This window comes from Salvelinus sp. IW2-2015, linkage group LG3 (genome assembly GCF_002910315.2).
Source record: "Salvelinus sp. IW2-2015 linkage group LG3, ASM291031v2, whole genome shotgun sequence".
Classification (NCBI taxonomy): Eukaryota; Metazoa; Chordata; class Actinopteri; order Salmoniformes; family Salmonidae; genus Salvelinus; species Salvelinus sp. IW2-2015.
Genome location: NC_036840.1, coordinates 33925787 through 33939896, shown reverse-complemented (window position 1 = coordinate 33939896; position 14110 = coordinate 33925787). Strand labels below are relative to the sequence as shown.

The 14110-nt window shown below is 42.2% G+C and overlaps 2 protein-coding genes across 6 annotated transcripts in view; both read right to left on the bottom strand.

Annotated features, from left to right (window-relative positions):
* LOC111955292 (metastasis-associated protein MTA2) overlaps positions 1 to 5708 on the bottom strand; it is a 28444-nt gene extending 22736 nt beyond the window's left edge. For both annotated transcript variants that reach the window (XM_023975477.3, XM_023975488.3), the window contains exon 1: positions 5273 to 5708. In XM_023975477.3, coding sequence (XP_023831245.1) covers positions 5273 to 5300 — 28 coding nt within the window. In that variant the 5' untranslated portion in view covers positions 5301 to 5708. The remainder of the gene's footprint in view (positions 1 to 5272) is intronic.
* Positions 5709 to 6213: 505 nt separating this feature from the next.
* Positions 6214 to 14110, bottom strand: part of LOC111955272 (echinoderm microtubule-associated protein-like 3) — a 40056-nt gene continuing 32159 nt past the window's right edge. For all 4 annotated transcript variants that reach the window (XM_023975458.2, XM_070436273.1, XM_070436264.1 and 1 more), the window contains 15 exons: positions 14005 to 14074; positions 13327 to 13437; positions 12940 to 13035; positions 11845 to 11979; positions 11438 to 11576; positions 11062 to 11213; positions 10834 to 10959; positions 10360 to 10491; positions 10199 to 10266; positions 8945 to 9033; positions 8685 to 8782; positions 8221 to 8308; positions 8029 to 8127; positions 7538 to 7668; positions 6214 to 7435 (listed from right to left, as the gene is read on the bottom strand). In XM_023975458.2, coding sequence (XP_023831226.1) covers positions 7244 to 7435; positions 7538 to 7668; positions 8029 to 8127; positions 8221 to 8308; positions 8685 to 8782; positions 8945 to 9033; positions 10199 to 10266; positions 10360 to 10491; positions 10834 to 10959; positions 11062 to 11213; positions 11438 to 11576; positions 11845 to 11979; positions 12940 to 13035; positions 13327 to 13437; positions 14005 to 14074 — 1726 coding nt within the window. In that variant the 3' untranslated portion in view covers positions 6214 to 7243. The remainder of the gene's footprint in view (positions 7436 to 7537; positions 7669 to 8028; positions 8128 to 8220; positions 8309 to 8684; positions 8783 to 8944; positions 9034 to 10198; positions 10267 to 10359; positions 10492 to 10833; positions 10960 to 11061; positions 11214 to 11437; positions 11577 to 11844; positions 11980 to 12939; positions 13036 to 13326; positions 13438 to 14004; positions 14075 to 14110) is intronic.

Sequence of the window (14110 nt, the reverse complement as noted above, 5' to 3'; positions counted from 1 at the left end):
CCCGTGTCCTCCCTCTTTGTGCTATGGGGGCTCCTTGCCTGCCTGAATCAGTGAGAGACAGTAGGCTGAAGCGGTGCCTCGCGGATCAATGGCCCAGGGAGTTTTTTTTTTTTTRAAGAGGAATGGGGAACACAGTCTGAGAAGACAACCTTAGCCCAGATACTTTGTCAGCACTAACCAGATGTCTGATGATGTTCATTTTTTGGGATTTTATATAAAAATATCAGTATCACCAATAGTTATTTGAAGAATAAAAATATATATTTGTGTGGGGACCTAACAGCTGACTGAAGACGGGACAGCCGGGCATTCGTGCAGTTGGCAATGACTGGTAAACTCATGGGTACAGTCGCAATGGCTGCATGGTATGATGTATTGTTAACTGATGTGACTCACGCAATGGAATGTAGTTTTGTAATGTCAGTTGAGTTTAATCAACAAAATCACAGCACATATTGATGGGTACACTTCCTGCTTTTACTTCCTACTTTGAGCCTCTGGGTACACTCTCAATGGCGTCCAGTCCACACATTATGCCATCATTGACTGGAATAGGGAAGCCTGTTTATTAATTAACTTTCTATGGCAGCAGATGCAGTCGGGAGAGAAGGTAAGGAGAAAATGCGTGTTTTAAAATAATTAGTGATGCACCGATATTACATTTTTGGCCGATAGCGATATCCGATATTTTCCTTGCCAAAAAAAAAACCTGATACCGATAACCAATATTTAAATATTTTGTGGTCTTTTAAGCATTCTGGTACAGTTAAATAGTTAACACACACACAGCAGTCTAAAGCACTGCAWCTCAGTGCAAGAGGTGTCACTACAGTCCCTGGTTCGAATCCAGGGTGTATCACATCCGGCCGTGATTGAGAGTCCCATAGTGCGGCGCACAATTGGCCCAGCGTCGTCCGGGCCTTCACTTTAAATAAAAATGTGTTCTTAACCGACTTGCCTAGTTAAATAAAAGGTGACACACACACACACACACAAAAAAGTTATTTTGTTGGCATTTAAATATGTCCCCATTACCAGTAAAACATAATCAAAACCAATTTATTTCACTTACTTGCTGTGCTGTTTCGTTGTTCCTTTGTTCTGTCATTTCATTCTCAACTAGGATTTCTATGGAACACCGTTTGGGTCTTTGCGTGTCAAAAAATATAACACTATTTGACGTGTCAAACAAGCTTGTTGACCAATCAGGACCTGAATATGACTGCACGTCAAATAATAATTTAACGCATTCATACATTTTTTACATAGTTATTACACAATCACTCATATGTCACAACGATTCATCGATATGTATGCTATGATGCCGGTAAAGTTGTCTCGTGCACCTACAGTGCTGGTCATAAAGAAAAGCAAGCAAGCTCATGGATGCAAACAATGTAGTTCTTCCCCAAAAACATAGCAAAATGACAATATGTTTGAGTAGCTGTAGCTATACAGTTAGCTATACAGTTAGCTAGCTGTCATCTAAAATAAGAACTGTTTTAGAAATTAGGGTTATTTGATTAATGGTGGTCGGACCCATCTACGTGAAGCTAGCCACAATAAGGATTAGCCACAAAAGCTGACTTTGGGTTAGCCTTCAAAATAAAAGTATGGCATAATTCTACTATTTGTATTCATTTGCATCACTGTTAATGACAATTTTATTTTAAAGGCAAACTGCAAATTCCACTAATTGTGCCTAATTCTTATTGTGGCTAGCTTCACAACACATAACCAGGTCCGGTCGAGCCTCATTAGCCAGATGAAGCTAGCTGGCTGCTTATAATGTTAGCTTTGGGCAACAGGGTTCAGTAGCTGGCTAGATATTTATTTTAATTTACTGAAGTTCAATTTTAATAGGCGAACAATAAATGGCAACCTAGCTAATACTTACAAGGATTCCTAAATCATTGCTAAGAATAATGAAAATGACTGCAGTTTTTACTGGTCATTGTTTTCAGGCTGGTTGTATTGGTGCTAGCTAGGTACCAAGATAAAGCTAGCTAGCCCAGAAGTTGCGGTCGAACAAATTATGCTTTATTACCAAAGCGGTATTGTAAACACATCGTTCGTGGCCGGTGTTTGCTGACATTTTTATACAGCTTTGACAGTACTACTGTATCTTTTTTGACACGCAAAGACCCAAACGGCATTCCATAGTATGTATGTTGTTAAGGTAATAGCAGTGACGCTATTACTGTGTAACTCCGGTAGGGCAACATCTGAAAAATAGCACACTTGGTAGTGTGTACCGGTGCTCGACCAGTCGGCGAAAACCAACATCACCCACGACAGAACGGTTGATTGTCAAGGGCAATGAATTCCATTATCTTGACTTTAATGGATTTCGTCTTCGAGTTGTCTCGCTGAAGTTTTGTTACTCTTTCAAATGACTGCTTGACTTGTTGATTGCTTGATCCACACAGCAGGCATTGTGGGCTAGATTAGGAATGCTGTGTTGCACGTGTAGCACCAAATTTTATGTGGCGTCATTACGTCATGTACCTACGTTATATTAGGTATGCACGGTAGCTTTGAAATCGGTTTTTAACATCGCCGTTAAACTAGACACCGGGCCGATACCGATGTTGGCATTTTTAACTAATATCGTCAGATTCCGATATGTTTAACCGATATATCGTGCATCCCAAAAATGATAGTAATTTTTTTGTTATTCAAAAGTTATGTGAACCACGGTCATTTGGCTGGCCGATTACCGCCATCCAAATTTCCATGACCATCACAGTCCTGCTAGTGAGTCTATTGCTACATACAAAACATCTGTGGCAAGCACTGCCCCATTGATTCATTCCATGCGCTTTATATCAACAGGACTTGTACCCAGCCTGTCGATAGGCTCCTCTGGATATAAAACAGGGCATAGCCTTAGACCAGGGGTGTCAAACTCATTCCACGGAGTGCCTAGTGTCTGCAGGTTTTTGGTTTTTCCTTTCAATAAAGCCCTAGACAACCAGGTGTGGGGAGTTCCTAACTAATTAGTGATGCTAATTCATCAATCAAGTACAAGGGAGGAGCGAAAACCCGCAGACACTCGGCCCCCCGTGGAATGAGTTTGACACCTGTGCCCTAGACCAAGCCATTCAATTCAGCTAATGGAGGCAAGTAAAAGCTAGTCATGAGAAGAGTGACGCGTGGGTTTCTGTGAGGTAAATTACTGTTTTGAATACAGTAGTAGGCCTATATCCACTAGACTATACTCTTTCAGATGAGGTGCAGATAAACATTTAAAACGATGAAATGTGGGACCCTCGGGACTAACCGCCTCACTGAGCAAATACAACAGYCCGCCCTCATATCCCAATTAATCATTAGGGCTCAATTTAATTTCCACACGCATAATGTCAAGAGTGACACGTCAGAAGTAAAAGCTTCACCACGGAGAAGCAGCAACAGTTAGTAGCTGTGACAGCATTCAATGTGCTGTCACTACTGTTTGGGAAGATAACAGAACTCGCTTAACACAACACTTTGGTTTTACTTTGAAATTCACCATAAACAACAGGTTTTAGACACATACCAAACCAAGGCCCTTATTCAGAACACATCTCTAAGCAGGAGTGCTGTCAGAGCTGCCCAAATGGGTAGACATTCTGCTAGGCACTGGTCTTTGTGACCACCTTGACTTGGAGCAAGAAAATTAGCATGAWCATCACAACATTAGACTTAATGGTTGACTCTTGCTCGAGCTCTCGGGGAAGATTCCCTCCAGTAGGTCGACGGTGCATAAGTATTTTGTCGCGCTCTGAGGTGCTGGGAGGCAGTGTTGCGAAGTTACTGATGTGGGGGACTAAAAGCAGGCAGGCATTATCAACAGACAGGCCGGAAGACACTACCATCTGCAGAACAGTGCCATCTCAGGCACAGTCTCAAGGCCAAGATAACTGAGGTGAGGGGGTTTAAAAGGTTGAAATACCATACTGTAATTGCCATGTTCGTTGAGACTAAATAAATGCATAATGCTGCAACCGAAACAATGCCTTGCTGTCATGTGGCTTTCAGACAGTCAGGGGTTAAATCCATCTATACTGTTGCCTGTAAAAGAAGGCATTCATTATCATATTCATGTACTGCAACACGTTATCTACTAGTAGTAATCATATCAATGATGTTTGGCCCAATGCTTTCTGTGGGGCTATTTTGCACAAGAGCTTGATTACATTGTATTATGCACAGAAACAAGGTAGCATCTCCTCTGACACTGCACCGTTTAATCACCGTGACCTAAAAACAGACGCTCTTGTGGGACCTTATACGATAACGATAAAATAGCAAGAATGTATCAATGTGTATCATTATAACTATATATTTCACTGGTTCAGTCAGTGGCTGTGCATCCACCAAAACACGGACTCAAGCCAAGACATTAAGAACATCAACGTCGCACCAAGTCAAGACCGCTGATGTTGATAATCTTTCCCACCACCAATAATATAATCTCATAAAATTGCAATGTTGATGGTAAAATAAAGCTGTCGACCCTGTGGGTTGAAGAGGAATCCAGACGGTTTAGCTATGGCCAGCTTGCGACCTAGCTAACACACGTTTACCGGCGTTTAACATACAGACGTGAGTATTGTTAGCTTGCTAAATGCACCATTTTGTAACCTATGTAAACAATGTAGCTAAATGGTAACGATGAGTATAAATTGCGGAACAGATTGAAGTTTGGGATGATCTTCTGAACAATAAAGCTGCTTCCCACTTAGCTATAATCAATTGTCGTACTATGATTGGTAGCATACGCTAACTACCTARAGAGCCAGCAAGCTAACTTGCTAGCTAGCTGTAAATTGACGTTACGTTAGCGATCTAGCCAAACCAAGTGACAGATGGTACCTAACGCTTGCAGTCGAGTATGCTAACGTTACCTGGCTAAGTAAAACAAACATGTTTGAGTAACTTTATCATACTCAAGTTAACTTGTTGGTTTCAACTGGCGTTAAATGGCTAGTTATATAAACTTAACTATGCCAGCTAACGATACACTGCAAGTTGATTAAAGTCTTACAGCCAACTAAATCAAGCTACGTAAGCTAAACTAGTTCACGCTACCAATAGCCAAGGAACGCGTTCTAATTTGACATGTCCTGCTAACAAGTTAGCTAGGTAGCGTTAGCCTGTTAGTTAGCCAGCCTTCGCGGAAATAACTATCACTCGCTAGCTACCAAATGCAAATCAGCTAGCTAACTACCCTAGCATAGCTAGCTAACAATCACGCTGAGGTCTCAAAAAAAAAAAAAAGACTTACCTCCCACTCGGTACATGTTGGCCGCCATTCTCTCGTTACCCCCAACAAACACTATCCAAGGGATTCCCCTCTTGCGTAAATTTTTTTCGATCTGGGGCTATTTTATCCCTGCATTTATTGTAAACCTCCCCTGCCTCGAAACAAAGCCGGGACCCGGCACAGTAGCCAAGCTCTTGCTGGTAAAAGTTTAAAGTTTCCGTTAATGTTTCGGGGTTCCAAAATGCGTCTTTGTTTCAGTCCGATAACCACCTCCCTCTTCCTCACTCACGCATTCACACTTGCAGGCAGGCATGCATACACAGCCCTTGATAGCTAGCCTGTCGCTTATTCCACTCTTCCTCCCATCCTCCGTTCCCAGCTTCATCCTCCTCTTCTTCACCTCTGCTCAGTACACACACACACACACACACACACACACACACACACAGTCCGCCCCTCCCGTTCGAAAACGTCAGCTTCGGAAAATAACGTCGTTTAGAATCGGAAAACTCCGGAAACACACACAATTCATAACAACAGTTGCTCCAACTATCACCATTACAAACACTAAGAACCACTGATTACGTTTTTAATAAAAGAGCAAAAATGTAACCAACATTGTTGTTTATCACCCAATAGCTATAACTAAAGTAAAACTGAAGACAGATCATCTGGTTGACATGTTGGGCATTTAGAGTATGCAGATGAACACATTGACGAGACACGTATACAGCCTTCCACCACTTCCAGAGGCTAGACTCAGATATAGTACAGTAGTTGAAGCAGAATGACAACTCAACATGGCCCTTATTTGAACAACACTGCCCTCTAGCGAGAATTTCGATAGCATGCTGTTTTTAGAACTTACAGTACAATCAATGATGTAAAAATAATTTGAGTACAAGTACAACCCACTGAAAATGCTTGAAWACTTTTAGAAAGATGCTATGAATTCATAAGCATAGTTTTTTTGTAATTGTTTATTGATAGAAATATCTACAGACATAGGAAACGATGACACATTCAAAAGTACTTTTAAATAAACACAGAAGATATCAAATACAAAAGTGTACTACAATAAMGTACACATTAATTAATTTGTCTAATACAGGAGATATTGCAGTTGAAACTAATGAGTAAATGCACTTGAAAGATTGTCACCGTCTAGCAAAATGCAAACGTTTGAAGCACAAAAGAGGTCAATATTCCTAGAGATAGCAATAAAGCAAAATATATATGATATTACTTTTCTGACAAGAGAATAACCATAAAACACCACTACGGTACGCTTGTATGGTAAACAAAATGGGATATTTTGGAATGTTCTCAACAATTGATCCCTTTGTCGTCAGTTGATGATGGCAGTCAAACAGGCAGTTGATTTGAAAGCTTGACCTTTTTCAAATGTCAGACTAGGAATGTAACTGAAATTGAGAAGTAGATTGTGCCCAGATGTAGTAACGTTTCCATTTCATCATGTGGGTCTAATATCTGTAAAAACAAAACTTCATCATGCTTGAAAAGAGAATCCTATGGAATCCAAAGCCTTCTGTACTGTAAGAATCCGATGAAGCAATACACCACAGGTCCTTGGCTGACCTTACAACTTTTGTACTGATGATATACAAGGGCCAGCCAGTTCCCTCTCTGTCTACGTTACTCCCCACTCTGTAAAAATGTCTCTCCCTTCTGCTTCTCTATCACTCTCTGTCTTTACCCKTACCTACATGTGCAAATTACTTTGACTAAGCTGTACCCCCACACATTGACTTGGTACCATGTATATAGCCTCGTTATTGTTATTTTATTGTGTTGCTTTTTAATGTTTTACTTTAGTTTATTTAGTCAATATTTTCTTAACTCTATTTAGGTAGAACTGGTTAAAGACTTGTWTGTAAGCATTTCACGGTAAGGTCTTCTTCACCTGTTGTATTTGGRGCATGTGACCAATAAAATGTGATTTGATTTTCTCTTAATGTCTCTTTCCCTCCTTTAAGGTTCTGGGGAACTGGCGAAGGATGCAGAGTGTAGGCGGTCTCCACCATCCCCTGTTCCTGCTCTCTTGACCTCCCACTGGAGGATACAGGTGTCCTTGCCACCCATAGAGAGCAAGTGACTGTCACAGTGGGTGAAGCGCACATTGGTCACGTGACTGCCGTGGCCCTCATAACTGTGGTTTGGGGCCTGATGGATAAAAGAAGACAGTTGATATGCGGTGAACGTTTTGGTGAAAGGAGTAGAAATAATGGAAATCAATTGTAAATGTGGAGCTGTGTTATCCCTGACCTTGGGTTTTGGGCAGGGATACTGGAAGAGGTGGACTTTACAGAAGTCATCAGCCACCGCTACCACCCTCTCACTGTGGGAGCGACAGAGGGCGTTGATGTCTGTACCGTCGGAACCTTCCAACCACACACCTATGGGACAGAKAGAAAATAACACACAATACAGGTTGAATACTCAGTCACTGCTAAGGGGTTGTGTGATACTGAGAGCTTTGAAATACAGATGTAGGATCTTAATTTGAGCCAGTTTGCTACAGCAGGAAAATAATCCTGCAGCAACAAGAAATATGAATTATTATGTGGATTATAATTAATGGACATTTTTCTAGGTGTTGATACATTTTTCGTAAGGGAAAATAAATTCTGACATATCTAAGTGTAAATTAAAAACTTCAGAAAACTTTTTAAACCTCAAATACACTACACGTTTTAAAATGTCCTGCATTGCYGGAAAGTTCTCCTGCAACAGGGTGATCGCTTTGTCACTCTCACCCATGACGTGGAAGCCCAGTACGCAGGTGTAGGACGCCCATTCTCGGTCTTTGCTCTCATAGCGGTTCCTCAACAGTTTGCAACCTCCAGCAACGTCCCCTGTTTGAGAAGACCAATAGTCATTAGGAAAATAGGACATATTATACTGTTCAAATGAGACATGGAAATGTAGACATTTTCACAGTCACTCACAGTAAAGGATTTCGTAGTCGCCCGAATTGGACATAATGTACTTCCCATCTTTGGACCAATCAAGGTGAGTGATGAAGCTGGAGTGACCCTAAAAATAACAGACATAAAAAATTGACACGACACCTAAATGTAACGGATGTGTTAGCGGGTAGGCGCTAATAGCGTTTCAATCGGTTACGTCACTTGCTCTGAGACTTGAAGTAGGGTTTCCCCTTGCTCTGCAAGGGCCGCGGCTTTTGTGGAGCGATGGGTAACGACGCTTCGTGGGTGACTGTTGTTGATGTGTGCAGAGGGTTCCTGGTTCGCGCCCGTGTCGGGGCGAGGGGACGGTCTAAAGTTATACTGTTACATAAACACCATGACAAATGTGTCCTGAGCTCTACTGTACCCCACAATGAACCACTCATTCATGACATAAATAATCCACAACCATCCCCAACACCCCAGAATGTACTGCAACTTACATTGCACTTTCCGTAGCGGGAGTAGCGCCGTCCACTCTCGGTGACGTTGTAGACGTAGATGAAGTTGTCATGGGAACCCACYGCCAAAAAGCTACCGTCTGAAAGGGGAAATGAAAACAAAGGCATGTTCCAAATAAAGGCAATAAAATGTTTAATAAATAATAGAGATCCATCATAGTGCCAAGTGAGTACATATTACTGAATCATGGTTGAAATTCAATCCATTCTGAGACACTGAGGAAAGGAGCTTAACCTCTGACCTGGTGAATATCTCATGACGGACAGCTGTTCATTCCCGTCGGTGTAGTCTGAGATCACCTCTTTGGTCTGCAGGTCAAGAACCAGCCATCTGTTACAGGGGTATTTGGAGGTGGTAGGGGTATTTGGAGGTGGTAGGGGGTTTGGGCAGAGAGGCAGACAACCAGTGTGAAGGTTTGAACCACTAAACAATTATTTATTTTTTATCATCTTGGGGTTGTGTATCATTTGTATGGTTTCATGTCACAAAGGCATGGTAATTAACATGCAAGTATTTATATTGATTGACGCTTTATATGAGTTGATAATGCTTGGTATGAGATAGAACGTCGCGACCCTGCCCACCTGTGGGGAAAACAACGTTTGTTTACCTAAACATAGGCTCACAGCAAAATCTTTTTCTAACTAAATGTTCTTTTTAATTTTTTAACATTTAACTAGGCAAGTCAGTTAAGAACAAATTCTTATTTAGTCACGGCCTAGGAACAGTAGGTTAACTGCCTTGTTTAGGGGCAGAACGACAGATTTGTACCTTGTCAGCTCGGGGATTAACGTTAGACCTAGCAACGTTTCGGTTACTGGCCCAACGCTCAAACCACTAGGTTACCTGCTGCTCTGCTTGTTTTAGTCAATTACAAAACTACATTTAAGAAAAGTACACGATTAAAGATGACTTTTCAACATTGCTTGCTCTCTATTGTTCTCACTACTTTATATTGTAGGGCTCCCCTCATGCCCCTTTTCATAACGATGCTAGCAGCCACTTGACTGAGTGCTAGCTACCGACCGGAACATTAAGCTAGCCAAGACCAACAATACAAAAACAGACTATACAGCTCCAAGMAGTGAGTGGAGTTACAAATGGCCCGTACTAAACAAGTTAATTGTCTTACCTGTGATTAAATGTTTTCCACACGCATAGCTACTCGTAACCTACTTGGACACCGCGTACCCACATTGAATAGCATAAAACCACAGGGCTCTTTTCGCTGCCTCTATTTCTCTATGGGAGCATTGTGAAATGTAGGTTGAACAACACAGCAACCTTTCGGCGTGTTTTGTTATTTCTGTATATATATTTTTTTATTGAAATGGGGGTCAATAGGAAACCATGTCAGTTTRCCCCAATTTGTGGGCGTAGTCGAGGCGAATTCCTTATTATTACGTGAATACCAACTGGGACTATTTCCTGCTCTACTCTCTGGCCAGAGAGACGTGTCTCCTGAAAGGTGTTTGATGCTGTGGTATTATCTCACCTGCCTGTGCTGAGCCCAACAGTCACCACGGCCCCATTAGGACAGAAGTCTGCACACAGCCCATACTCCTGAAAAATACAGTATGAATATCAGTATTTGTGTAGGGGTGTGCATGTGTTTATATGTGCATGTATGTTTGTGTATTGTCCACTCCCGCCCACCTCCAGCGTGGTGCACCAGTCCAGTTTGTGCTCCGCTGTGTTCCACACACACACCTGTCTGTCATGTCCACAGGTGAGGAAGATATCCTGAGAGGGGTGAGTAGCCAAACCCCACATCTCATCCACATGACCCTGCACAGGGGAGAGCAACACACACACACACACACACACACTCAATACACACACTGGTTTTAGGTTTCTATTCTCTATGCTTCTCCCTGTAGTGTGCACTTGTTCACTGCCATTGTGGATTTAAAATGAATGTATATGGTGTAAGACACGGTGGAAACTCCCTCTAACCCATGTGAGGGCATACAACAATATAATACTTAGAAATCCACGAGGGGGAGGGAGAAAGTGCGCACTTTGGGAAGAACGGAGAAGTGTAGGAGATCGGAGCGCAGAACATGTGCAGACCAGGTGTTTAACCACAAACCACCCAGTACATACTCCATCATGCCAATGTTAACATACCTGCACTATGGCCACGAAGCCATCAGAGAAAGTGCCCCTCAGGATGGCATTTCGGGTGGTACCAACCAACACCTCTTCCCCGTTTACATCTGTGATGCAACGGACCGCACCAAACTTTTCTGGAATCTATAATAAATTCATATACTTTATTCTGAAATTACACACAAATACATACAAAAAGGTCTTAAATGTTGAAACACGCTCGGTTTTGAAACACGCGTCTTTCACCTCACACTCTCTCTCGGGRGCCAGGTCTGCACTCCAGCGGATGATCTTGCGGTCTTTGCCCCCGCCGCTGAGGAGAGCGCCCCCCTGCAGCATACACAGCGTAAACACACTGCCGTCYTGGGCCCGRGTCTGACGCATGATCTGGAACGTCTCTTCAACAGAAGGGAGAGAGGAGGTGAAGAAGATTACTTTGTTGTCTTTTGTCACGGGTCTCTCACATTCGGGGAGCAAGRGGAAAAGATAGCCACATATGTCTGGTACATTATTGGCTAAGGAGGTACTAAATCAGATGATATTGTATTATTAGTTTATATACACTGTATTTCACATGGAGAGCCTAGTCCATATTTGGAGCCCATTTGGAACAGACCGTTACCTTTGGCTCCTTTCCCCAGTGTCTTGACGTCGCCGGGTGATTTGCCCCATGTCAGGATGTTCCCCTCGGAGTCCCCGGTCAGCACGTCTCCCGTCAGGCTAAACAGGAAGCACTGGATGAACTTGGGTTTCTTGTATTTCTGACAGAGGAAAGAAGAGCAACATTACAAACCGATAATACGTTTGAATGACGATATGTAGCGGAGGTGGTTTAGTGAGAAGTAGCCTTGCGTGAGACCTGCAGACTCGTTTTCGCCTCCAGAGTTGGTCTAGGCTTTAGCTCAATGGGCTAGAATAGTCTTTCTTGAGTCATACAGATAAGCCGGGTTTGATATACCCATTGGTCACATCTTTTGTCTATGTGAAAAATACTTTTCAGATGAAGAGTAGTTAAGGGACTTCCCTCACCCCGAAGATGCCCTGTTTCTTGGTGAGTGAGSCTGCACTCAGGGTCCAGAAATAGATGTGAGACTTTCCACAAGTGATAATGTTGGTGCTGTCGCTGGGGTTGAACTCCACTGCAAACACTGCCTCGTTGGTGCTCTGGATTAACACACACAAGGAGAACATTTAAAAATCAAATAATTCACTCAAATGCAAAATCTTTGTGAACTCCAATGTTAATCTCAAACCTGCATTTCTACGAATTTTCCAACCTTGGAATTCACTTGAGGACAGTTCAGATTGTATGATGGGGCATAACACTTCTGCAACTTAGTTTCAATTTGCAGATGRATTACAGTCCAGCGGGGGATGGGTAAATGTTACATACGTTGAACCATCTCATATATTTATGTGGGCTGAACCTTTTCCCTTGCCACTCCTTGGGACCACTCCCAAATTTCACTGGAGATTCAAAAATGGGCTCTCGAATCTAGGGCACTCGTGACAAATGATGCTTATGCTAAATCAATTTGGCGAAAATACGAGAAGTTCTGCATGTGTGCTACAAGAAACTTGAGACCAAGAGAGAAAATGATGTCATATAAACACCCACCTAATATCCAAACCCCCCTAACACACACACACACACACACACACACATATGCATATAGAGCACACACCGCCGGACAAATTCAGTCTAAAATATTTACACAGTTGCCGTGGCAACACCGCTGAAATGACTCTCAGGGAAGTAGAAACATTTGGGACAAAAGCCTGTGACAGAACTAGGTGATGTGGAAGAATTTATTTTTGCTTAATCTATGCAAATAGGCCTCCTTTTCAGGGATCTGAAGATTCTCACTAATGTAATGCCGTCTTTAACAGCCTACGCATGCAAATTACAGGCTTGGCTACCTGCAAAGATAGGGGTAGATTTTTGTTGTTATAACACAAGGAAGCCGTATCAAGATGTATACTGTAAATGGTATTGATTAATTGCATTTTACTGCATTAAACCTACAGTGCAATATGAATAGGAATCTGTGTGTGTGTGTCTTTGTACGTGCCTGTGGGCTTGCATGAAAACGTGCATGTGCGTGTCTTGGTGCATTGCTTTACCTTAACCTCTGTGTGCTTGGTTCCTTTGGCACAGTCCCACACAGACAGCATGTGTTCATTGGAGTCATCAATCACACAGAGGAAGGCTCCAGCGTCCTGCAAGCAGAGGAGAAGTAAGAAGGAGAGAGGGGGAAAGGAGAGAAAGAACCAGTGAGAGGGCATATGACAGATGGAGAGATGATGCAGSCCAGTCACAAATCAGGACTAATGTATTAAAGCCTGTATTGGTTTTGTTTGAGAGTCCTGTATGGAGATTAGGTGTCAGGGGTTCTTCAATAGCCTTAGTGAGATGAGAAATACTGTACTAAATATAGGCCATAAACTCAGTAGCATCTAGTGTGTGTGTGTGTGTGGGAGGGTTGTTTTGTAGTGGGAATAAACACTTACTGCAAAGGAGAAAGCCACAGACCCTACACCTCTCTCAAAGGTGCCCAGTCCTATCTGTTGTAGGGTGATCAGTGTGGAGGAATCCCAGATATGGACATAAGGCTGCAGGGGCTAAGACATAAATTAGACAAGGATTGTTAATTAGTATCATGTGTGTTATTATATGTATACAATACTTTTTTCTGTGTATTTGATAGTATGACCATTTTTTTTTTTTTAAGTCTTAAAGGGACACCAGCAAGAATGGAAACATTTTCGTTTTAAATAGTGACAGATGATGTTCCTTAAAAAGGTCCAATAGAGCCATTTCTGGTTGACATTTAAGTACCTTACAGTGATTGTTTTCAATTAAAATGGTCAAAAAGAAACAAAAATTGCTAGGACTGTCTGGGAGTGGTGTAAGTGGGGAGGGGAAAACTGAAAACTAGCTGTTATTGGCAGAGAGGTTTGGCACTCTTATTGGTCTATTAACTCATTTACCACCTGGTGATGTCACTAGGCAGGTCAAAACTCCACCTGACCAAAACAGGCTGACATTTAAGGTGGTCTTTTCAAACAGCTCTTACACTAAAAGGACATTATCATTTTCACAATTTCACAGTGTGTAAATCTATATAAAACACAGAAAATCACATTTTTGACTGCACTGGGCCTTTAAATAGCCCAAACGCCCCTCACCTTTCCATCCTTGTCCACCCCCGCCGTCTGTCCTGATGCCACCCGTACCTTGTCTGGATGGATGGTCAGACTGAAATAAAGACAAATTGGGATATCATAAAGCGTC